Genomic DNA, 26,947 nt, shown 5'->3' on the forward strand with positions numbered 1-26,947 from the left:
TGGTCACACACACCTATAGTCGCCCTTATTGCAGTCTTTTACTAAATAGGCTTTAAGTTTCTTACAAAATCATCAGAGATAAGATTAACAATTCTGTATCACTAATGAGATTGTGGCTCCACTTTCACTAAACATTTTCAATTCACAGGCATTTGAAAAAAAACACAGGTAATCCAATAAGGGAATTAACAGGCAGAATGCATTGGAAGGGAAGTTTGATATTGCAATGGTGGATGGGGATATTTAGATTTACCCAACAAGTGCTACTGTGTACTATATCCACTACAGACAAGGAGCTTTTGGAGCTAGCAGGAATACACAATAAAATTTAATTTTAGCCCTCCCAGCATTAAAGGAGCTTTAGAAGAGTAAAGTGTCTTTTACCTGGGAATGTAAAACGGACAGTAACCTGTAATATTCCTTCAACTCCTGATGCAAGGAAGCACAAAAACTCTGCGGGAATACAAGAATTAGAGGCTGAAAGATATAAACAATGATTTCACTTTTCCTTAAATACACACTCTGCTTTAGTTTACTAATTAACGTAAAAAAGAGACTGTTTCTGCACGTCAAGATGAACCTTATATGGGTCTAAAAATGTCCAGCTTTGAAAAGAATGCTGATCGCTTCAGAATTAGCTGCTCGCCACAGCAACCAAACGTGCCAACCAGGCTTTCCCACAGCAAGCAAACAAAGACATTTAAAAAAAAGTGTCTATAAAACAAGACACCAAAACTAAACAATTTAAAATAATTTACTTTACGGGTGAATAATGTACCAGGTACAGTAATGCACTTCCAACAACAGAGGCCGAGCTGGGGGTTAATGGGGATAGAACTGGATACCAGGCAGAGGGGATCTGGAAGCTAGGCTACGAGAGCTGGATATTCCAAGTATAAATGGCCTTTTCTCAATCTCTGACCTTTTTTCTGTGGTTTCTGCATGGTGCGTCTGTTCAGTGATATGGATGCTGCAAGATGAATCCAACATACCTGCCCTACAAGCCCAAAGGCACGATCAAGACTTCTCTGGTCTGTGTACTTCTTTATTTTGTTATGAAGCCAGCCTAGTTCTGCTAATCTACTTGCTGTATCCCTCAGGGATTTCGATATTCCCAACTGTAAGAAACAAAAAGTTTTATGTTGATAGAAATTAGATTGTGCGTTCTGCCAACAACAATATCTAGTTTCTTCCTGAAACCTTCCTCCTGAACGGCCACCAGTTACTGCTCAGTTCACATTGCCAGATAATGTCACTTCTCTAAAGTTTGCTTATTCCTCAGTCACCAGAACCTCAAAGCAACTGTTTTACGGGTGGGAGGGGTCAGACTAAATTCAATTCTGAAATTTAAAAAAAAATATCTAAATATAGCCTGGGTGCTGGAACTCTTACATAATCCTTCCTGCCAGCCACACGCACACAAAAAGACCCATCTCACACAAAGTCCAGTCCATCTGGAGACGGGACTCAATAGTCCCCAAAACTGATCCACTCGCCCAGACTAATCTGGCTTTGTACAGAGGTACCACCGAGGGAGAGGTTTCAACAGCACAGCCATAACATAGAAACATAGAAAATAGGTGCAGGAGTAGGCTATTCAGCCCTTCGAGCCTTCAATAAGATCATGGTTGATCATCCATAAGATTCCTGTTCCTAGATGCAGACAAGACACTGGTGTTGGAAATGAAAAAATTGCAGGGACGGTGCAGTAAAGGATGATGGAGGTTGGAATTGAGGCAAAATGGAGGGAGCCTTACTTTGCAAGTAGCTATTCTAGATTGTACCTGCGAATGCTTGATGCAGACACAGATTCCATTCCCCAGCACCAATATCCCTCACAGTCAGAGTACAATTATAAACAGAATTTTAGATTAGGATTGATGCCCAACCTATCTGATGGGAGCTGAACAGTCCATTATCTCAGCATAAAGCTAAAATATATTCAAGCAGAGGAAATTAAGAGGAAGATGATAACCATAACCCTCTATTACATATTAAAACTGACGAATGATTGCAACATTCCAATGGTATTGCTTCTGGAGGGAACACTGTGAGCATCACGTTACTTGACCTGTTAACTCAAGTGGGATTCCACCTAACGTTACATGACCAATCAACTGACATTGAGCTGTTTATTTGGACTCCGTTTCCTTACAATCATCGGGTTGAACTGCACCAATGTATTTTCTGGAAAATGTAAGCAGTCTATACCAATTCGGGGGCTGCTTATCCTCCAACAGAAAAATATCTTACGAAGCTCAACAAAACACTTGACACCAGTCCTGAACGCCACCCATCTTCGCAAAACGAAGAACCTTGTAAAAACATCAACTGGTGGATAGAAGGAGTACCGGCAACTTACAAAACACTTTATAACATGATCAAAATCAAGCATTTAAGTGTACAAAGACTAAGTAAAACAGTACATCAATTATTTCCTATTGTACTGGCAGTGGAAGTATTGCTGATTGGAGAAGTATGAAGGTCTGTTTCCAGAACCTTGCCCTGCTCACTAGAGGTGGGGAAGTTTATATTTGTATTTTGGCACCAAACGCGAAGCGCCAATGATGCATTTTGACAACAGCATTTATTTATTTATTTTATTTATTTATTTATTTATTTAGTGTTTAAAATCAATAACTTTTTGTGGAACCATTGCAAAACATATACTGAAAATCAGATGATTGCCCTTACTGAACTAGCCACCATTAGAAGTACTATTAAATGGTACAATACTAATTACACAATCAGTCTAGTCTTTGCAACCTTCCACAATAATTGATTGGACCAGCAGAATGACGTCAACCAAGACCAAAGCAAACTATATCGGGAGCAGCCACTGCTGCTGCTCTCCCCCCTCCCAGGAACAGGCAGGGCCTCATCCAGCAGGGAACACATTAGGGAGAAATAACATTTATTTATAGAACACCCTTCACATCCTCAGGACATTTCAAAGCACTTCTGAATTGTAGTCACAGTTGTTTTGCACCCAGCAAGGTCCCACCAACAGCAATGAGATATCTAACCAGTTAATCTATTTTTAATGGTAGTGTTTTTTGAGGGATAAATGATGGCCAGGACATTGAAATCCCCTGCTCTTCATCGAATAGTGTCATGGGCTATTTTACATCCAACCAAGAGCAAAAGGGTTAGATAACCAGTTGTGGTGGGAGGGGACGAAAAGAGGTGGTGGTGAGGGAGTAAAAATAAGCACAAAATGTATACATTTTAAAAAATTCCGATCCAAGCCAGCACTTCCCATGCAAAGAGAAAAGCAAGGCATCAATGCATTTTGAATGCCAGAAAGAAAATAAGTCACGACCTCTAGACTGAAATTACTTTGGCGCAATGATTTACCTGCTGGATAGCTGAGCTAATTCTTCGGTATGCGATAGAGAGCAGACTAATTGCACTCTAAATTTCTAGATTATTGACATTCATTCACAGAGAAACAATGGCATCTCCCCCAGCCCAAACAATCATCATTCTCAACACTCCAATGAATGCTTTCCCTACTCTTGACAGGATTCTACATTCTGCTCATTACTGCATTAGCGAAAGCAAGATAAAGACGACAGTGCAAATATATAAAAATGGTGAATACCATGCAAGAGTTTCTTTTTTATTCAAAACACTCATTTAAGATTGATTACCTTGGAATCAATTTTATAGCAGTTTTCAGAATTACACATTTTGATACATTTGCCATCAATTCCTTGGAAGACGTAAAGAATATCTCTGACTAGTGCCGCCTCGGTCACTTCTGCAGATGCTGGAAAATAATATGACAAATCAGTACTGTACTGTGACTTTAAATCGTTTCCTTTTAACAGGCGGTGTCTCCAGTTAAGCAGCATGAGGTGATTGCTGGACAGGGTCACAACATGTGATGGTGGGCATCGATGATAGGTAGAACCTCAGTGTTCAGCACAGTGTCAGCTGTGGCTCAGTGGGTAGCACCTTCACCCGAGTCAGAAGGTTGTGGGTTCAAGTCCCACTCCAGGGACTTGAGCACAAAACTCTAGGTTGATACTACAGTGCAGTACTGAGGGAGTGCCACACTGTTAGAGGGGCAGTGCCATACTGTCACAGGTGCCATGTTTTGGATGAGACGCTAAACCAAGGCCCCGCCTACCCTCTTAGATGGCTGTAAAAGATCACATGGCACTATTTCAAAAGAGAACAGAGGAGTTATCTTCAGTGTCCTGGTCAATATATATCCCTCAATCAACATATTATCTGGTCATTTGCCATTTATAGGAGCTTGCTGTGTGCAAATGATAACAGTGACTACACTTCCAAAAAGAAAAGTACTTCATTGGCTGTTAAGAACATAAGAATTAGGAACAGGAGTAGGCCATCTAGCCCCTCGAGCCTGCTCTGCAATTCAACAAAATCATGGCTGATCTGGCCATGGACTCAGCTCCACTTACCCGCCCGCTTCCCATAACCCTTAGGCGCTGTAGAAATGCAAGTCTTTCTTTCTGCATGCAGCATGAGTGTAATGCAAGTAATTAATTCAGAAAAGGGTAGGCTCTATCGAGGTGGGCAGCGTAAACATCCGTGCATTATCCAACATGAGCTGATTTGTAAATACCTGGCCGAGATACTAGGCAGTTGAAAAAGAACAGCTGTGTGCCCGAGGTATAGCTACTGCGGAAAGCACTGTGCTACCCAGTTAGCTCTCCAGCTGCTCGTTTTTTTTTCCTGGGTTCTTTGAGGCATAGCAAACACATACCTTCCCGGGTACAGAGAACATTGTGGCTCAGGACTCTGCAAGCAATCACACACGATCCAAAGCTGATCAGGACTCAACATCCTCATAGCTTGCATTAGACTGGTGATCTAATTAACCAAAGATGAATATGTCAACAATATGGATGGAATTAGATCGTCCAACAGTTAGTGAGATGCTCAAGGGTGTGGGGAATGGCATGAGGTAGGGCAAATCTTTTGGAAGAAATAACGTGTTACAGGCCACAATGACCAAGTTCACTGCCACCAGCAGCACCCATCATCCCAATAGGAGCAACAACTCCATCACTGGAAGGAAGGAAAGAAAGAAAGGAGGAAAAGAAAGAACTTGCCAAAGCACTTTACAGTGACTGAAGTACTTTTGAAGTGTAGTCACCGTTGTAATGTAGGAAACGCAGCAACCAATTTTCACACAGCCAGATCCTATAAACAGCAATGAGATAAATGTCCGGATAATATGGACAACCGTTATGAAAACTTCCTCCCATGTTAACATACTAACTACTGACCACAGCAGCAAGTTAAGAACCTATCAAATACTCACAGCCGAGTTCTCCTTCACGTCTCAGTCTTGACATATTGCGAGAGACGGAGCTTGGAAGGCCCTTTGAGGTAGACAATGATGGAGGTTGAGCAGCAGACAAAGCACATGCAAACCGCGATCCTAACTGCTGCCTCATTGTATCTGCCGTACCTGTAGTTTGGTATGTTTGTCTGATCAAGATAAAAAACACTCATTAGAATTTACATTTTACAGGAATTTGGCCCCGTTTAAAACCCTTTACTTATTTGCCAGTAAGTATTGTGCAACTTAGTATCACTAGAACCAAGGCTGCAGAAGACCTGCTCTGGGATTCCTACCGTACACACAACCAGAGTTTCAAAACTTTTTGCAGATGTACTTTGAGAGAGACAGACAGCCAGACAGAGAGAGGGGAGCACCAGTTCAAACTGTCACAGGACGGGAGAGTGGAGAGCACCAGTTCAAACAGTCACAGGAGCATCCAGTCGTGCCCCGGTAACTGCCCCCAAAGAAAGTGGAGTATGGGAAATTGCACAGCGCTTCCATTGGGGGGTGGTAAGGCCAATTCTGCGGCAGGAGCAGGACTTCCACGCTGGGGGCTAAAATTCCCTGCCCCAGAAGGTTACCGCCCCCAAGATGGAAGCCTGTGCGGGGAGGCAGAGGGAAGTTGAGGAGAGACAGGGGCTGGGGGGGGGGGGGGGGGGGTGAAGGGGAGAGTGGTGGAGATGGAGAGCGGAGAAACCCAAGGCGGGGGACAGGAGGGGCCACATTGCAGCGGAGGTCTGGCGGGGGGGGGGGGGGGCGAAGTGTGTTGGAGGGGCGGGCCTGGGGGCTCTGTGCCTTGGTGCGGGGAGTGTCCAGAGTGGGGTGAACAGGTTGACTGCGCAGATGGCGGTTGGTGGATGTGGTGTGGTTGGCGTCGAGGCCGGGGCTGGGGGCTCGACATCTGGGGGTGTTCGGCATTTGGGGAGGATTCTGACGGAACAGGGCAGGTTGGGAGGGGGGGGGGGGGGGCACGCTCTTGGAATGGGGTGGTGGACTGCTTGGGGCTAGGATTGGGAGAGACTTCTTCACTCGGGGAGTTGTTGGCCTGTGAGCTTCCCTGCCGCAGAGAGTTGTTGATGCCAGTTCATTGGATGTTTTCGGGAGGGAGTTGGATGTGGTCCTTGCGGCTGGCGGGGGGGGGGGGGGGGGGGGGGGGGGGTTCGGGGGAGGTGCTGGGGTAGGTAACCAGCCATGATCTTGTTGAATGGTGGTGCAGGCTCGAAGGACCGAATGGCCTACTCCTGCACCCATTTTCTATGTTTCTATGAGAGACAGAGCCAAACAGAGAGACAGAGACAGAGACAGAATCCAATCAGGAAAACACAATTTATAGCAAAGGAAGGAATGAAGGGGAAATACAAGGAGGGAGGGAGACAACAAATTGGGCAAGAGGAGGAGGGGAAGAAGAAATGAACTGGGGAGGAGGAGGGGGGAGAAAGGGAATGAACCAGTGTACAATTTTGGTCTCCTTACCCAAGGAAGGACATACTTGCCTTAGAGGGTGTGCAATGTAGGATTTCTAGACTGATTCTTATGTTGAAGCAATTGTCCTATGAGGAAAGACTGAGTAGACGAGACCTATATGCGAGAGTTTAGAAGAATGAGGAGAGATCTCATTGAAACAAATAAAATTCTTAAAGGGCTCGACAAGATAGATGCTGGGAAGTTTAGAACTAGGGGGCATAGTCTCAGGATAAGGGGTCAGGCATTTAAGACCGAGATGAGGAGAACCTTCTTCACTCAGTTGTGAATATTTGGAATGCTCTAACCCAGAGAGCTGTGGATGCTCAGTCGTTGAATATATTCAAGAGAGAGATCGATACATTTTTGGAGACTAAGGGAAGGCGGAAAGGTGGAGTTGAGGTAAAAAGATCAGCTATGATCTTGTTGAATGGCTCGAAAGGGGGGGGGGGGGGAAGGGGGGGAAAGAGAGGGAGAGAAAGAAAGAACGAACGGAGAGAAAAAGAAAAGAGAACCAAAGCAACCAGAAGGAGGGGAAAGGACACAGAATTACATAGATGTTACAAAATGGAAACCCAACCAGTCCATTTCACTGTTTACTCTCCACATGTGCAAACAGTTTTAAATCACATTTACCCACCCCGTTTCCATATCCCTTTGCCGCCCCTCCACCCTTGCCTTCATCCACCTCTGCAATGTAATCGTCAATGCAGGTATAGTTTCTGTATCTAACTCTCTCCACTCCGTATTATGTCCCATGCCAGTAGCCAAATCATAAATATTTATTAAAACGTTTGAGACTTCGTTTGTCATGTTTATTTCTTATCACAACTTAGTCACACCCTTGTAACACAGCAAGACGGATGCTCCTGCCCACCCATGTTCCACAGCTCCTCTGCTCAGCTGCCCAGCCTGACAAGAGGCGAGAGAGGAGAGCAAATGAAAAGTGAAATGAGAAGAACGAGAGCGAGGTGTCACTAAGAATCCTGATCAGAAGCTCAACATACATTTGCAACAGCTTGTAGTCAACATTGATTACTGATGGAGATCTGTAGAGGGCACATAATGGAAGAGCCTTACCCTAAGGAAAATATAAGAACCTATTACTTCACATTTTACTGAAGCAGGAAGCATTAAAATGGTGTGTGTAGGGAATGTGTAGACTTATCAGGAGACACCATCAGAACTAAGCAACTCTGCTTACCACAAGTTCACTTTCACAGTGCCCCCAAAACACAAGCATGTTTGGAGGATTCTTTTCAAATGGCATTCAGGACTGAGTTCACATGAATATTTTCAGCTATTAATACTGAGAGAAAGTACTGCCCATCATAGTTTGCCTTACTTATTGCAACTTGTCCCCTTCTCATAACCTCCAGTAACATTTGGGTACAGGATGAGTCGCATACAGCCTTGTCATCTGCACCTTTGTAAGACCATGTTCTAGTGAATCAAATGGTCTTTTGGGGACAAACACAATCATAGGATATACAACTTCTCCAGACTGATACCTCCAGATTTATTGTGGGAGGTGATGGTGAGAAACATTCAGACAATTCACAGGTTCAAAACTTTCCATTCTGGGTCAGCAATCTTCACCCAGTAAAGGGGTGCTGGAGGAAAGTCCAGACAGCAGCTGGTTCTCTCTACCAGGATGATGCAAACTCAGGTCACAGTCAGTCACACAGCATACTAGTCAGTGCATCAGAAATTATTCCACAATTATCCTGGCAAATTTTACATTCATATTTTACTTTAAGTTACAGAACAGAAGACTACTTACCCAGGTAATAAAGACTGAGGGGTTGGCATTGGTCCATTAAAGCCGTACACACCAAGGCTACCAACCCCACTGCTTCCCATGCTGCCAGCACTCTGAGACGAAGGAGCCCTATCAGGGTAAGTCAGTGGCAGACTCTGGGGCCTCGAGTAGTAGTAAGGGGTAGAATGAGCATCTCTTGGCAATGCTTGAGCAAATAATGCTGCATAATTGGCAACCTGGAAAAGCACAATAAGTGAGCTTTAGACAAGGAAGCAACCATATAAAATTAGAAACTGTATAAGCAAAATCTAAAAAAAAAGGAAAATGCAAATTTAAACTTCAATGAGGTAAGGTGATCATGTGGAGCCGAAAGAATTCACAGCAGTCATCTCTAGGACATGTTTTTAATTCTTTAGAAGTATTATTGGGGAAGAGTTGAGGTTGGGTGAAGCCAATATCAACAACGTCAAAGGTATGAGGACTATTAAGTTGCACTATACAGTCCACTACTTAAAGCTTGCTGCAGTGAACATGTGTACAACCTTAAAAGGTTATAAAACATGTCATACAGTCACTGGTGGTGCTTTAAAATTGCCAACTCGACAGCTTAGGAATGGGAACTTTGCTTACAAGTCCCAGATATGAACTGAAGTTTGACAGTCATGGCATGATGACTGGGAGTGGCTGTGTAGTCCACCAGTGCCATTCATGTCATCACATCTCAGCAAGTTCAACACCAATAACTGATCCCAGGCTGCTTCTAACCAGCAGTTTTAAAACATCAAACAAGGAGTTAGTGGAGACACTGCACACATCGTCCGGAAACAGAATTCAAATATACTGGGGTGTCTCCATAGAGTGAAGCCCAAAGTTTAGCAAAAACGTCAACATATCAAGATTCAATATGTGGGGGGGGGGGGGGGGGGGAAATCTCTGCTCTAAGCCCAGTTCCCATTTCCTAAACGCTCCACCACAAACCTCACTTTCTCAGGTGACCTGCGCCGGTCACTGGTACCCTGAATGTTGTGATCTCCTCCTGCTCTGCCTCCCTCAGCAGGCAGAACGCATATGCTTACATATTTCTACACGAAGACTGAATGTGACATACTGAAGTACAAGTATGGCTGAGTGCCAGAGCGAGACTCTTCACTTTCCTTGCTCAATGCAATGGAGTAGCCCAACTGGTCCATGCCGGTGTTTATGCTCCTACCTTACTTCATCTCACCCCATCAAAATATTCTTCTATTCCTTTCTCCCTCGTGTACTTATCTAGCTTCCCCTTAAATGCATCAATGCTATTCTCCTCAATCACTCCATGTTAAACTTCTTTATGGATGATGGCAAATGGTGGGGAGTGATGTTCCACAAGGATCAGTGCTGGGACCACTGTTTTCACATTCACATTTGGACTCGGGAATCAGAATTACAATTTCAAAATTTGCGGATGTAGTTAATACAGGAGAACTGTGACAAAATACAGGAAGGCATTAATAAACTTGCAGAACGGGCATGCAATTGGCAAATAAACTTCAATATGGACAAGTGTGAGGTAGTACATTTTGGTAGGAAGAATAAAGAGACCACGTATTCCTTGGAAAATAAGTGTCTAAATGATGTAGAGGAACAAGGGATCTGGGGGCTACAGATACACAAATCACAAAGTAGCGATGCATGTTAATAAGGCCATTAAAAAAGAAAATAAAGCACTGCGGTTCATTTCTAGAAGGGTAGAATTGAAAAGCAGAGCAGTTATGTTAAACTTGTATAGAACTTTGATTAGACCACACAAGTACTGTACGCAGTTCTGTCATATTATAAAAAGGATATAGAGGCACTGGAGAGGGTGCAAAAAAGATTTATCAGAATGTTACCAGAACGTAAAGATTATACATATCAGGAAAGAATGAACAGGTTAGGGCTCTTTTCTCTAGAAAAAAAAAAGAGAAGACCGAGGGGTGACCTGATAGAAGTCTTTAAGAATTTGAAAAGGTTTGATAGGGCAGACGCAGGGACGATGTTTCCACTTGTGGATGCGACCAGAACTAGGGGCCAAAAATAAGATAGTCACTAATAAATCCAACACAGAATTCAGAATAACTTCTTTACCCAGGAGTGGTTAGAATGTGGAACATGCTGCCACAAGGATTAGTTGAGGTGAATAGCATAGATTTATTTAAGAGGAAGCAAGATAAGTAGAAACATAGAAATTTACAGCACAGAAGGAAGCCATTTCGGCCCATCGTGTCCGTGCCGGCCGACAAAGAGCCGCACGGCCCTCAGTCAGCAGCCCTGAAGGTTACATATAAACCTATGAACATCAAACAATGGCGGAAAGGTAAAGAGCACCCAGCCCAACCAGTCCGCCCCACACCTTACACTGAAACATTCTAGACTTCACCCCAACCGGAGCCATGTGATCTCCTGGGAGAGGCAAAAGCCAGATTAAAAACAGGCCAATTTGGTAATAAAAAAAAATCTGGGAAAATTCTCCTGACCCATCCAAGCGATCGAAAAAAAGTCCAGGAGATCACCCTGACCGTATTTGATTCCCTGCAATACTTACCATCACATCTGCGCCGGACAAGAGGTTATCCAATCTAATCCCACTTAACCCGCAAGCGCCCATCCAAGCACCTTTTAAATGTGGTGAGGGTTTCTGCATCCACCACTCTTCCAGGCAATGAGTTCCAGATCCCCGCAATCCTCTGCGTAAAGAAGCCCCCCCACCCCGCACCCAAATCCCCTCTAAACCTTCCACCAACCATCTTAAAACTATGCCCCATCATAATAGACCCCTCCACCAATGGAAATAGGCCCTTACTAGCCACTATGTCCAGGCCCCTCAATATTTTGTACACCTCAATGAGGTCTCCTCTCAACCTCCTCTGTTCCAATGAGAACAAACCAAGCCTACCCAATCTGTCCTCATAACGAAGATTCTCCATTCCAGGCAGTATCCTAGTAAACCTTCTCTGCACCCTCTCAAGTGCAATCACGTCCTTCCTATAATACGGCGACCAGCTGCGCACAGTACTCCAGCTGTGGCCTAACCAAAGTATTACACAATTTAAGCATTACCTCCTTGCTCTTGTATTCTATGCCTCGGCCAATAAAAGCAAGCATTCCATATGCCTTCTCAACCACCTGGCCTGCTACTTTCAGGGATCTGCGGACAAGCACGCCAAGGTCCCTTTGTTCATCTACACTATTAAATGGCCGACCACTTAGTGTATACCCTCACCTCACACTTCTCTGAATTAAATTCCATTTGCCACTGCTCTGCCCACCTAACCAGTAAATGGATATCCTCCTGCAGCCCATGACTTTCCTCTTCATTATCAACCACACAGCCAATTTTAGTGTCGGTTGCAAACTTCTTAATCATACTCCCTATATTCAAATCTAAATCGTTGATATATAATCACAAAAAGCAAGGGACCCAGTACGGAGCCCTGCGGAACCCCACTGGAAACATCCTTCCAGTCACAAAAACATCCATCAACCATTAACCTTTGCTTCCTACCTCCAAGCTAATTTTGGATCAAATTTGCGACAGGGACATACACATATACACACCTGAACCGACAACCGAGAATGGGACCGGACAGCCTTCAGGCAGGGCTGCAGGTTAGGTGTGTTTTTCAATTCTTTTAATGTGTCGGGAGCTGGCTGTATGCTTCACTTTGCAGCCTCAGCTCACATTGTGTCCCTGGTTACCACGGCAGCCCGATCTTTTTGGCGCAGATCCCCACCTTGGGCTGGGCCACGCCAAAATGAAGAGATCCAACGGGGGAAACGTACAACACTTTTTTTTTTGGGGCATACTTGGGGCCCCCCCACCCCAAAAAAAAATCAGGCGTAACTCTTCAAGTATACCAAAAAAATGTTTTGAGGAAAATTGAGCCCACTATTTGGATAGTTAAAATCCCCTACTATTACTACCCTATGGTTTTTGGACTTCACAGCAATTTGTCTACATATTTGCTCCTCCATCTCCCTCCCACTGTTTGGGGGTCTATAATACACTCCCTCTTTTTATTTTTCAATTCAACCCATATGGCCTCATTTGATGATCCCTCTAATATATTGCCCCTCCTCACTGCTGTGATAATTTCTTTAATCAGCACACAAAGGAGAAAGGAATAGAAAGATACATTGATGGGGGGAGATGAAGTAAGGTGGAGCATAGCCTGTTTCTGTGCTGTAAATACTTTGTGATATCTGATGGTTACAATCAATGAATTCACGGGCAGACTTTTGCCAATAATAAATTTTATAGCCAGGTACCCGTATCTAAATCCAGCCACTTCTTCAGATATGAATGATTGTTAGTACCTCCCAGATGGATTATTGTTGATACAAAATGATCAGAGGACACTTTGTGATACCTTGCTCGGTGGTTTACGTGGGTCCTCACTGAGGCTTAGCAGGAGGTAGAGTACAGCCCATCTGTTCTTTATTATACCCTATACATGGAAAAGAACACAACTATTAAATCAAATAATAGTTTCACATCTATTGCTGAATTAATGTTAAAAAACAGAAGAGACCTCTAAGAGAGAGAAAATGTTTAAACAGAGGTAGCTATTTGCAGAAGCGCAAATAAGTTCCAGCCAATCTGTGATAATTCTCCAAACATTGAAGACGCATCAATGTCACAATTCAGTCACCTAAATAAGGCCAATATGCCAACAGCACTTCATGGAAGCTGGGGTCGCAGTTTGGATGACAATAAATGAGGATTTCTGGTATTTTAATTAACTCTCCAATTTATTTAATGCCACAAGGATCTTAAAATTACCATGTATCTAGACACAAAAGTTAACCATGGCGTAATTTTCCATGCAAGAAACTTAAGATCAGGCAATCTAAGAGGCTCAAGCGGTGAATAAAATAGGTGATGAAAAAGGGCCCAAAAACACAAAAAACACTGCAAGTGCTCCATAGCTATCAGAATGTGGAGGGATCAACTTCTGAAATAACATAGAACATAGGAACAGACTACCCATTCAGCCCCTTGAGCTTGTTACATAGGAACATGAAGCCATTAGCCCCTCAAGCCTGTTCCACCATTCAATTAAATCATGGTTGCTCTGTATTTTAACTCCATCGACAACTTGCATTTATATAAAACGCCTTTAACAAAGCAAATCTCCCTGCCTTGGTCCCATATTACAGAGTACACTTGCATCACAAAAATTTATCAATATCTGTTTTGAAATTTTCAATTGATCCGTAGCCTCGACAGCTTTTTACTACTTTTCAGATTCAGACAGAAAATTGCATGACAGATCCAGCGACCGAAAGCTGGAATCCTTGGGACAGAGTCGGTTCTGGTTTTTGAAGTTTTCAAGACATGAAAATCAATAGTCTAAAATTCAGAATCCTCAACCGTCAGTGCCGGGTTTTAAGCAATGAGGTCAGAAATCTGGCAAAACCCGGATTTCAGACTTGATTAAATCCAGAATCCTTGACTGAATCCGTGCCAGATTTTGGGTTTGAAATCAAAAATGTCTGGTTTTCGCACAACAATTCCAGATTCCGGACAACTCATGCGCAAAATATTGTTTTTTTGGACAATTCTGGTTTTCGGAGTTCCAGATGTTGCACTTCAGTTTTATTACATTATTTGCATTGAGGTCGATGAAAACCTAAGAGCACCATTTCCAAAGAGCGACTCTAACTGGACACCAATGGGTTTTCCCTAGTAAGCGGAGCACAAATGGGTTCTGAGACACCAAAATAGCTGCAATTTAAACTTAACAGGACCGGAGGCATTGCAGAATTTGAATGCCATCACAAGACCGGACCAACCGAATTCACAGCACATCACTGCACAAACTCTTCCCACTTACTGCTTTAAGCCCTTGCTGCATTCCAGGAGCTATTGATCATTTTTCCATAGAAAGAATGTGAAAGAGAGAATTACTTTTAAGTTTTTTTTAAATAAAAAGAAAAATGTATTTTCACAAATTTTATAAGGCGGCACTGAGATAAAGATGGTTAATATGCTAAATGGAAGTGATTTCCCTCTGGAGACTAAAGGATAAGCAATTTATATTCGCTTGTTTAGGCAATGACAATGCCCATTGTGTTGAGAAACTCCTCTGACTCGGTCAGTGAACAAAGGGAGGTAAAGAAAGAGGAACCCAGCTTTTTTCAAAAAAAGGAAGCTGCAAGGACAATCAGGTTTGTTAAGAGGGAAAGCTGAGCATCTTCATTGGAGGTGTAGAGATTAGAAATGGTGGAAGAGAGTGAAAGGCCATCTAGGTAAGTAAGTATAGCAACCCAATGATGTGAACGAGCAGTGTGTTCTTTAGTTTGTATTAATACCCAAAGATACGAGGTACAGATTGAAAGGCAAGTCTGGTCAAACAGGTTAGCAGAATAGGCCAACAGATGGCAGGTACAATTTAATGTGGATCAGTGTGAGGTAGTGTTCTCTGGGAGGAAAAACAACACATGGAAGTATACACTCAATGGAAAGGTGCTGAAGGATGTGGATGAACAGGGAGACCTGGAGACTCAAATACATAATTCCATGAAAGTGCAAGCACAGGTAGATAAAGCTTTAAAAAGATCAACAGCATTTGCTGTTTATAAATAGCACAAGAGTAAAGAAGTGTTCATAATTTTGTACAAAAATTGGTTAGAGATTGTGTGCAGCTCTGGTGCCCCATTATAGAAAACACATTAAAGCCATTGAAAATGTACAGCGTAGATTCACCAGGATAAGAAACTTTATGATGTGAGACTTGAGATACTGGAACTATTTCCCTACAGCAGAGGCAGCCAGGAGAAGTTATTAAAAATGAGGAAGGGTTTTGAATACAGAAAAACTGTTTCCTCTGGTTGATGAATCAGTGACGAGTGGATCATCAATTTAAAATCATTAAGCAAAAGGAAGAGGCGAGAAGAAATCTCTTTACCAAAATGATTGTTGAAGCTTGGAATGCTTCACCACAGGGAGTGGTTGAGGCAGAGACCATTACATCATTTTAGGGACAATTGGATAAATATTAGCAGAGGAATATGTAGGGCGACGGGGAAGAAAGCAGGGCAGTGGGACTAGTTTGGAATTGCTTCAGCAAAATGCCATACAGACACATTGGGCTGAATGGCCTATCTTTTGCACTGCAAACCTAAATGGCCGACCCCTTATCCTGAGACTGTGACCCCTGGTTCTAAACACCCCAGCCAGGTGAAATATCCTCCAAGCATCCACCCGGTCAAGCCTTTTAAGAATTATTTTTAAAGAATTGCAGAGGATACGTAACAAACAGTGAGGAAGATAATAACAGACTTCAGAAGGAGGACGTGGACAGACTGGTGAAATGTGCAGACACATGGCAAATTTAATTTAATGCCGAGAAATGTGAAGTGATTCACTTTGGTAGGGAGAATGAGCAATATAAACTAAATGGTACAATTTTAAAAGGGGGTGCAGGAACAGAGACCTGGGGGAGCACTAAATCAAAAGGATGAAAATGGAGGCGATGAGGTGCGTTTGTTGTGGAATATTTATGAAATGAGAAATGGACAAAGATGCAAGAATTGTCTTTTGACCTTTCAGCTTAAGGAAAAACTCATGGCTTTAGAGAGGAAGGTACAGAAACTTACAAGTGCAGACAAAAGTGAGGGGATTATAGGAGACAAGTGGATAGTACTAGCCTCAGTAAGCAAGTCATCATGGGTCAGTGAAAAGGTCATGCTAGCATGTGATGTCGAGAGTGCATCAGCAAGGATCAGAGCTGGAGACTGGTACACCCAGGATCCGAGTACCATGAAATATAGATGAATGCGAGAACATCAAGGAAATGAAGCCAACAGTTGGATTAAGTTGGGTAAAGTAGCAAGAAAGGTCAGAAACCCTGTGTAGTGATTACAATCAGAAACTGGAAATGTTCAACAATGTAGAAGGAAATAAGGTCACAGAAAAGGTACCTAGAAAACCAGAGAAGACAACTCACCTGCTGGGATTAAAAAGTGGGACAGTGGCTGCATGGATACGAAATTGGCTAAGGGACAGAAAGCAGTGGTTTTTCAGACCGGAGGGAAGTATACAGTGATATTTCACACAGGTCGTTATTGGGACCTCTGTTCTATTTGATAATATTAATGGCCTGGACTTGTGTATTCAGGGCATCATTTCAAAGTTTGCAGATGACACAAAACTCAAATGTAGTAAACAGTAGAGTGGGGAGGATTGTAACTGACTTCAGGAGGACATACAGACTGGTGAAATGGGCAGACACATTGCAGATGATATTTAATGCCGAGAAGTGTGAAGTGATTCATTTTGATAGGAAGAACAATGAAAAGCAATATAAACTAAATGGTACAATTTTAAAGGGGGTGCAGGAACAGAGAGACCTGGGGTGCAAGTACACAAATCTTTGAAGGTGGCAGGACAAGTTGAGAAGGCTGTTAAAAAGATGAACAAAATGTTGAATCATTGTGGGTGGAGATTAGAGATAGTAAGGGGAAAAAGTCACTGGTCAGCGTAGTTTATAGGCCTCCAAATAATAACTTCACGGTGGGGCGGGCAATAATCAAGGGAATAATGGAGGCATGTGAAAAAGGAACGGCAGTAGTCATGGGGGATTTTAACCTACATATCGATTGGTCAAATCAAATCGCACGGGGTAGCCTGGAGGAGGAATTCATAGAATGCATACGGGATTGTTTCTTAGAACAATATGGAACAGAACCTACAAGGGAGCAAGCCATCTTAGATCTGGTCCTGTGTAATGAGACCGGAAAAATAAACGATCTCCTAGTAAAAGATCCTCTCGGAATGAGTGATCACAATATGGTTGAATTTGTAATACAGATTGAGGATGAGGAAGTTGTGTCAGAAACGAGCGTACTATGCTTAAACAAAGGGGACTACAGTGGGATGAGGGCAGAGTTGGCTAAAGTAGACTGGAAACAAGGACTAAACGGTGGCACAATTGAGGAACAGTAGAGGACTTTTAAGGAGCTCTTTCATAGTGCGCAACAAAAATATATTCCATGAAAAAGAAGGGCGGCAAGAGAAGGGATAACCAGCCGTGGATAACCAAGGAAATAAAGGAAAGTATCAAATCAAAGACCAATGCATATAAGGTGGCCAAGGTTAGTGGGAAACTAGAGGATTGGGAAAATTTTAAGCAACAGCAAAGAATGACTAAAAAAGCAATAAAGAAAAGGAAGATAGATTACGAAGGTAAACTTGCGCAAAACATAAAAAGATCGTAAAAGCTTTTACAGATATATAAAACGGAAAAGAGTGACTAAAGTAAATGTTGGTCCCTTAGAAGATGAAAAGGGGGATTTAATAATGGGAAATGTGGAAATGGCTGAGACCTTAAACAATTATTTTGCTTCCGTCTTCACAGTGGAAGACACAAAAACCATGCCAAAATTTGCAGGCCACAGGAATGTGGGAAGGGAGGACCTTGAGACAATCACTATCACTTGGGGGAGTAGTGCTGGACAGGCTAATGGGACTGAAGGTAGACAAGTCCCCTGGTCCTGATGAAATGCATCCCAGGGTATTAAAAGAGATGGCGGAAGTTATAGCAGATGCATTCGTTATAATCTACCAAAATTCTCTGGACTCTGGGGAGGTACCAGCGGATTGGAAAGCAGCTAATGTAACGCCTCTGTTTAAAAAAAGGGGGCAGGCAAAAGGCAGGTAACTATAGGCCGGTTAGTTTAACATCTGTAGTGGGGAAAATGCTTGAAACTATTAAGGAAGAAATAGCGGGACATCTAGATAGGAATAGTGCAATCAAGCAGACGCAGCATGGATTCATGAAAGGGAAATCATGTTTAACTAACTTACTGGAATTCTTTGAGGATATAACGAGCATGGTGGATAGAGGTGTACCGATGGATGTGGTGTATTTAGATTTCCAAAAGACATTCGATAAGGTGCCACACAAAAGGTTACTGCAGAAGATAAAGGTACGCGGAGTCAGAGGAAATGTATTAGCATGAATTGGCTGGCGAACAGAAAGCAGAGAGTCGGGATAAATGGGTCCTTTTCCGGTTGGAAATCAGTGGTTAGTGGTGTGCCACAGGGATCAGTGCTGGGACCACAACTGTTTACAATATACATAGATGACCAAGAAGAGGGGACAGAGTGTAGTGCAACAAAATTTGCAGATGACACAAAGATTAGTGGGAAAGCGGGTTGTGTAGAGGACTCCGAGAGGCTGCAAGGAGATTTGGATAGGTTAAGCGAATGGGCTAAGGTTTGGCAGATGCAATACAATGTCGGAAAGTGAGGTCATCCACCTTGGGAAAAAAAAAACAGTAAAAGGGAATATTATTTGAATGGGGAGAAATTACAATATGCTGTGGTGCAGAGGAACCTGGGGGTCCTTGTGCATGAATCCCAAAAGGTTAGTTTGCAGGTGCAGCTAGTAATCAGGAAGACAAATGGAATGTTGGCCTTCATTGCGAGAGGGATGGAGTACAAAAGCAGGCAGGTCTTGCTGCAACTGTATAAGGTATTGGTAAGGCCGCACCTGGAGTACTGCGTGCAGTTTTGGTCACCTTCCTTAAGGAAGGATATACTAGCTTTGGAAGGGGTACAGAGACGATTCACTAGGCTGATTCCAGAAATGAGGGGGTTACCTTATGATGATAGATTGAGTAGACTGGGTCTTTACTCATTGGAGTTCAGAAGGATGAGGGGTGATCTTATAGAAACATTTAAAATCATGACAGGGATAGACAAGATAGAGGCAGAGGTTGTTTCCACTGATAAGGGAGACTAGAACTAGGGGGCACAGCCTCAAAAAACGGAGGAGCCAATTTAAAACTGAGTTGAGAAAGAATTTCTTCTCCCAGAGGGTTGTGAATCTGTGGAATTCTCTGCCCAAGGAAGCAGTTGAGGCTAGCTCATTGAATGTTTTCAAGTCAAAGATAGATAGATTTTTAACCAATAAGGGAATTAAGGGTTACAGGGAGAGGGCGGGTAAGTGGAGCTGAGTCCACGACCAGATCAGCCATGATCTTATTGAATGGCGGAGCAGGCTCGAGGGGCTAGATGGCCTACTTCTGTTCCTAATTTTTATGTTCTTATGTTCTTAAAAGGCAGACGGGATCCTGGGCTTTATAAATAGAGGCATAGAGTACAAAAGCAAGAAGTTATGCTGAACTTTTATCAAACACCGGCTAGACCCCAGCTGGAGTATTGTGTCCAATTCTGGGCACCACACTTTAGGATATCAAGGACTTGGAGAGGGTGTAGAGGAGATTTACTGGAATGGTACCAATGATGGAAGACTTAAGTTATGTGGAGAACTAAATAAACAGGGGTTGTTCTCCTTCGAGCAGAGCAAGTTAAGTGGACATGCGATAGGTGTTCAAAATCTTCAATAAATAAGGAGAAACTGTTTCCAGTGGCAGACGGGTCAGTAATCAGAGGACGCAGATTTAAAGTAATTGGCAAAAGAACCAGAGGCGACATGAGGAAAAGATCTTTACGCAGCAAATTATGATCTGGAATGTGTTGCCTGAAAAAAAAAAGTGTGGTGGAAGCAGTAGTTATTTTCAAAACAGAATTGGATATATACACCTGAAAAGGAAAAATTTGCAGGGCTATGAGGAAAAAGTTGGTGAGTGGGACGAATTAGAAAGCTCTTTCAAAGAGCTGGCATAGGCACGATAGGCTGAATGGCCTCCTTCTGTACTGTATCATTCCATGATTCTAAATCAGAGACGTTAATCATAGGGGACTCTGCTAGGAAAGTGAAAAACCACGAGTGCATACATAAAATACCTACAAGGGTGTGTGTTGTACCTAGAACTAGGGCAGTAAATATTGAAGAACGGTTAGAAGGAATCTGAAAGGGATGGGTAGGGGTGCAGGTATAGTCCTTGAATGGACAAACAATCCAAAGAAGATAGGGGTCTTAAAAGTCTCATATACAAGGGTCACCTCAAAATGCCTAGGCAAGGGATGCAAAGTACTGATCCCCTGGTATATTTGCACCTAAACCAAGTGGCATAGAGACTGGTTAAGAATATTAAGACAGCAATTGAGAAAGTTATAATGTAGTAAGAATATCATAAATATGGCTAACTCCAGGGATCAGTAATATAACATACTGGATTATAGGGTGCTCACAAAAGATAAGAGCAGCCTAATTATAAAGGAGATGAAAGTGCTGGACATCAAAAATGTGCTTAAAACAGATAAGTGGACCTATTTATCTCAAAGTACTGAGGGAAACTATAGAGGATTTGGGAGGTGCTCGCAATCATTTTGAGGGAATCAGTCAACACTAGAGAGAGATACCAGTTGTTAGGAAACAGGCTATCTGGTGCACCCATATTCAAAAAAGATTACAAAACAGAAATGTTAGTTTTACTTCCATTCCATGTAAAACATGGATGCACATCTGCAGATGCAATTCCCCACATAGCAAGTTTCAGAACTCAACATGTTGTGGCTCAGTTGATGGCACTCTCACCTCGGGAGTTAGAAGGTTGTGGGTTCGTCCCACTCCAGGGAGTTGAGCACAAAAATCTAGGCTAACACTCCAGTGCAAAACTGAGGGAGTGCCGCACTGTTGGTGATGCTGTCTTTCGGATGAGATGTTAAACCGAGGCCCCGTCTGCTCTCTCAGGTGGGCATAAAAGATCCCACGGCACTATTTCGAAGAGCATGGGATAACTCTGGTGTCCTGACCAATATCAAGATAACAAAAAGAGATTATCTGGTCATTATCACATTGCTGTCTGTGAGAGCTTGCTTGTGCGCAACTTGGCTGCCACATTTCCTACATTACAACAGTGACTACGCTCCAAAGGTATTTCATGAGCTGTAAAGTGCTTTGAGACATCGGGTGGTTATGAAAGGCGCTGTATAAATCCAAATCTTTCTTTTCTTTTAACATGGAAGAAGCAGAGGCACCCGAGACTGGACACTCGCATACAGGGAAGGCGTGAAGGAATGCATCTCATGAGTTTTCTTCCATGCAACAACTGAACTTTGCTCATTCTTACCTGCGACTGCAGTTTACGGTGAAGTTCCGAAAACAAAGCAGCGTCTGCCTCCCTTCTCTGCCTCACCACTGCAAGAGAGCATTAGCATTGTTAAAATTTCATATTCAAAGTCTGTAAACCACAAGTTTATAAAGCCATGCATCCCACTTCAATTCTACACGTCACAAGTGCCAGGAAACTCGAATTTTCAAAGATTACTAGTGTTTCACTAATTTTAAAAGTATGTTCCATGAAGTTTTAGTGAAAGATCAGGAGCATTGTGGCATGCTTGAATTATAGTCCAGACTTTATTCCCATTACAACCATTCAAACCACTGAACTTGTTGAAGATTTGACTTAAGCAATTGTCCTCTTATATGCTAACCGTTTTCTAACCATGTCCAAGTCCAGCCCTGGGTCTTGCACCTCCCGCAGCGGAGACAATGAGAAGAGTGACAGCTCCGCCAGAAGATGGGCAAGGATGCTCCAGTGAATATTGAATCGAATGTTTCTTCCTCACAACAGGGAGGTGTCTGGTTTTAGCCTGGAATCTCCTCACACGAGAACAATGAAACCAGGAACCCGAGCAATTTTTGTTCTTCTGCTGTTGTGGGGAAAATGCTGGAATCAATTATTGAAGATGTAATAGCAGCACATTTGGAAAGCAGTGACAGGATCGGTCCAGTCAACATGGATTTATGAAAGGGAAATCATGCTTGACAAATCTTAGAATTTTTTTGAGGATGTAACTAGTAGAGTGAATAAGGGAGAACCAGTGGATGTGGTGTATTTGGACTTTCAAAAGGCTTTTGACAAGGTTCCACACGAGATTAGTGTGCAAAATTAAGGCACATGGTATTGGAGGTAATGTATTGACGTGGATAGAGAGCTGGTTGGAAGACAGGAAGCAAAGAGTGGGAATAAACAGGTCCTTTTCAGAATGACAGGCAGTGACTAGTGGGGTATCGCAAGGTTCAGTGCTGGGACCCCAGCTATTTACAACATATATTAATGATTTAGACAAAGGAATTGAATGTAATATCTCCAAGTTTGCAAATGACACTAAGCTGGGTGGCAGTGTGAGCTGTGAGGAGGATGCCAAGAGGCTGCAGGGTGACTTGGACAGGTTAGGTGAGTGGGCAAATGCAAGGCAGATGCAGTATAATGTGGTTAAGTGAAGTTATCCACTTTGGTGGCAAAAACAAGGCGGCAGATTAACTGAATGTTGACAGATTAGTAAAAGGGGAGGTGCAACGAGACCTGGGTGTCATGGTACTTCAGTCATTGAAAGTAGGCATGCAGGTACAGCAGGCAATAAAGAAAGCAAATGGCACGTTGGCCTTCATAGCACGAGGATTTGAGTATAGGAGCAGGGCAGTCTTACTGCAGTTGTACAGGGCATGGGTGAGACCACACCTTGAGTAGTGTGTGCAGTTTTGGTCTCCTAAACTGAGGAAGGACATTCTTGCGATTGAGAGGAGTGCAGCGAAGGTTCACCAGACTGATTCCCGGGATGGCAGGACTGACATATGAAGAAAGACTGGATCGACTAGGCTTATATTCACTGGAATTTAAAAGAATGAGAGGGGATCTCATAGAATTCTGATGGGATTGAACAGGTTAGATGCAGGAAGAATGTTCCCGATGTTGGGGAAGTCCAGAACCAGGGGTCATGGTCCAAGGATAAGGGGTAAACCATCTAGGAGTGAGATGAGGAGAAACTTTTTTACCCAGAGAATTGTGAACCTATGGAATTCTCTACCACAGAAAGTTGTCGAGTCCAGTTCGTTGGATATATTAGAAAGGGAGTTCGATGTGGTCCTTACGGCTAAAGGGATCAGGGGGTATGGAGAGAAGGCATGAGTGGGGTACTGAAGTTGCATGATCAGCCATGATCATATTGAATGGTGGTGCAGGCTCAAATGGCCTGCTCCTGTACCTATTTTCTATGTTTCTACTCTATAGTTTGCCTTCATTAAAGTAAGCTGGATCAGTGATGAAAAGGGATAAACAGAAATACCATACACACATACATACATACAGTCGGAAGAAGAAGAGGCCTTTCACCCTCGTGAGCCCACTCTTATATTTAGTTCTCAATCCAGAGTCTAGTCTGAGGCTTTTTTCTTCATAAAATCAAACCCACTTCCTTAGAATAAGGAATTAGACATTTATTCTTGCACCCAGCTCTTAAGCAATTACAGGTTGAACCTCTGTTCGCCGGGACTCCCTTATGCAACACCACCCCTTGTCCAGAACCATTCCCAGCCGCCGGGTGGCACATATGCAGAACTGATGAAAATCCTACTCGCCAATGTAATCTTTCTCCTCGATCAGCTGCCTCCTCCTCGTCACCCTGCTGGAATTCCTGCAGCCAGAGTTCTCAGAGTAACCTGGAAATAACCTCGCCCTTCCTCCTTCTCCCTCCCTCCCTGTATTCAACAGTAGAATTTTCATACATTGCGGAGCTGGTTAAACAAGCCAACTTACTTTCTTTCTTGATCTTTTCAGCCACAAGAAATTCATCCCTTTCCACAGTAGGAGCAAAATTGCTTCCAATAACTCTCACAGCGTACTGGAACTGTTGAGCCACATGAGCTGTAAAACACAATTGCACAAGACGACAATTCAGGTCCACAGGTCTGACAAGAAACTAAAATCAAAGTACAACTTCACCATAAAAACCAAGAAAGAAAAAAAAAAGATCCTAGTCCAAGTCCCTTGATCTTCTGCAAATGGCCTACGACTGCTCCTATTTTCTATGTCCACTCAAAGTTGTTCACAGTAAACCACACTCCATCTTTGGGTCTGCAGATTTTGACCTTTTCCATTTAGATGATTTATTTATATTCAATTTAGATGATTTATTTATATTTAGAATATTGGTCCGAATACAGACTATTGGAGATCACCATTGTATCCAATCCAAAAAATCTCTTAATTACCATTCTCTGCTCTATGTTCTTTCAGCAACTTCCCATCCATGCTGACCCATTCCCTTTAAAATCAAGTACCTCAGCAAACATCTTCAAAAAATCCACATGCAGTATCTACTGCGTTTCTTTTATTGATACACTTTGTTACTTCCTCAAAGAACTCTTAAAATAAACGTCAGACTCAACTTGCCTTTTACAAATCCATGCTGACTCTCCTTTATTAACCTGTAACTTTCTATGTGAGCATCAACTATCCCCCACCCAAGCATCTCTGCCATTCTTTCATCCTGTAAGATTTTCTATTATATCTCCAATCAGCCTTGCCCTTTCTTCAATTATTTTAGTTTTCATTTGTATATAAAAATCCTGTTATTTCCATTTCCTCATACTCGCTTAGCCTTTTTTTCCCCTTCCTCTCTATTTTATTTGATTTTCTTTTGTATTATCAGACAGATTTATCTTCTCTCTTTTTGCATTCTCTCTTGTTAGTGACTACACTCCAATAGTACCCCATTGGCTGTAAAGCATGAGACGTCCAGTGGTATGAAAGGCTCTGTATAAATCCAAGTCTTTCTTTCTTAAAATCGTGGTTTAATTTTTCTACTCCAAGGAACTCCAGATTTTGATGACCTTCTTTACTCTTTGGGATAGAGACTAAATATATTCTCACAATCATCACTGAATGGTTCCAAGTGTTCATTTGTCAATTTTTCTTGTCACTTACGAGTTCCTTTTTGTGTAATTGAAATTGGCTTTTTCCAGTCAAGAATCTTGATCCCTCCTCTTCAATTTTTATATCGGAATCAGTTATATACAGAAAGGGAGTTGCATTTATATAGTGTCTTTCATCACCTCAGAATGTCCCAAAGCACTTTACACATTGAAAGGCCTTCATTTTCTGTAGTCACCATCATAATGTAGGAAACACGGCAGCCAATTTCCACACAGCAAGGTCCCACAAAGAACAATTAGATAATGACCAGATAATCTGTTTCAGTGATGTTGGTTGAGGGGCAAATATTGACTAGGAGACCAGGGAGAACTCCTTTGTTCTTCTTCAAATAGTGCCATGGGATCTTCTATGTTCACCCGAGTGGGCAGATGGGATCTCAGTTTAACATCTCACCCGAAAGACAGCACCTTCAACAATGCAGCGCTCCCTCGGTACTGTGCTGGAAATATTAGCCTGGATTAAGTGCTCAAGTTTCTGGAGTTGGACTTGAACCCACAATTTCCTGATTAGAGTGAAAGTGCTACCCACTGCTGACACGATTAGTTATTATGTTGCAGTTGCTGTTTCCAAAATGTTTTCTATCCTAACATTAATTATTTGCCCCACTTTGTTCCTAGAACTGGATCCTATGGAATGAAAAACAATGATCCAGATAGCACCCCTGGGCACATTGTAGCAACCCTTGCCTTAGAGAATTATACAGTATTTACAGCGCATAAGCAGGCAATTCAGCCCAACAGGTCCATGCTGGTGTTTACACTCCACCCTCTTCTTCATCTCACCCGATCAGCACAACACTCCATTCCTTTCTCCCTCATGTGCTTGTCCAGCCTCCCCTTAAATGCATCTACGCTATTCGCCTCAGTGCACTCTCAGTACTATCTGGGTAAAGAAGTTTCTCCTGAATTCCCGATTAGATTTATTCGTGACTATCTTATATTTGTGTCTCGTAGTTCTGGTCTCCACTACAATTGGAAACATCTCTATGTCTATTCTATCAAACCCCTTTATAATCTTAAAGACCTCTATCAGATCTGTTTTCGAGAGAAGAGAGCGGTTTAATGTAACTTCTCTGCAATGCGATCCCTCTAGAAATGAACCCGAGTGCTTTTTTTGGCCTCCTTAACCTGCGTCGCTGCATTTATAGTGGTGATTATCTGTCCCCCAGATCCCTCTGTTCCTCTACACATTTAGACTTATTTTCCAATGAGTGTGTGGCCTCCTTCCGACTAAAATGTGCCACCTGTGAAAAAAATGATTCTGCCAATTCCCCCGCACTCACCCTCGGTGCGGCCCAGGATCCGGCAACACAGACTCTGCAGCAGCAGGTTCGGTGACTTGTGATCCACGCTCGCCATCGCCTGCGGCCTTCTCAGCTCTCGGCTCTCTCACACGTTCTGTCTCTCTCTCAGGTTTCTTTCGTATTCCGGCGGCGCCATTTATTTCAGATCCCGCGGGACTAGAGCGGAAGTGCGTGTTTCCAGTCCCGGGTCAGAGGCACTAACGGCTGAGAGCGTGAGGGCGGGGTCTCGGAGCGGAGGGGAGGAGAGTCCAGCTCTGCTTCCCTGGTGTGCCGAGTTGTTGCCGGGCTTCCTCCTGCTCATTGAGAGTGGTGCCGGCGCTGACCATTCCTCCACGGGTGGCAGTTCTTTGCCTCTGGCTGTCAACACTGAGCATCTACTACAGCAATTTCATGGTGAGATTGGTGAGGCCACACCTGGAGTACTGCTACAAACTGTTTCACCATG

The 26,947-nt window shown here is 43.0% G+C and overlaps 1 protein-coding gene across 1 annotated transcript in view; it reads right to left on the reverse strand.

The window, feature by feature from the left end:
- The window catches only part of tubgcp3 (tubulin gamma complex component 3), a 77,264-nt gene extending 50,573 nt beyond the window's left edge, over nt 1-26,691 (reverse strand). Inside the window, 9 exon segments of the mRNA XM_070891811.1 lie at nt 385-453; nt 993-1,118; nt 3,654-3,772; nt 5,300-5,469; nt 8,568-8,782; nt 12,935-13,012; nt 21,552-21,619; nt 24,021-24,128; nt 26,482-26,691. Of these exon segments, the coding sequence (XP_070747912.1) occupies nt 385-453; nt 993-1,118; nt 3,654-3,772; nt 5,300-5,469; nt 8,568-8,782; nt 12,935-13,012; nt 21,552-21,619; nt 24,021-24,128; nt 26,482-26,557 (1,029 nt within the window). The 5' untranslated portion in view covers nt 26,558-26,691.
- Between the last annotated feature and the right edge of the window lie 256 nt (nt 26,692-26,947).

Source organism: Pristiophorus japonicus, chromosome 10, assembly GCF_044704955.1.
Source record: "Pristiophorus japonicus isolate sPriJap1 chromosome 10, sPriJap1.hap1, whole genome shotgun sequence".
Taxonomy (NCBI): Eukaryota; Metazoa; Chordata; class Chondrichthyes; family Pristiophoridae; genus Pristiophorus; species Pristiophorus japonicus.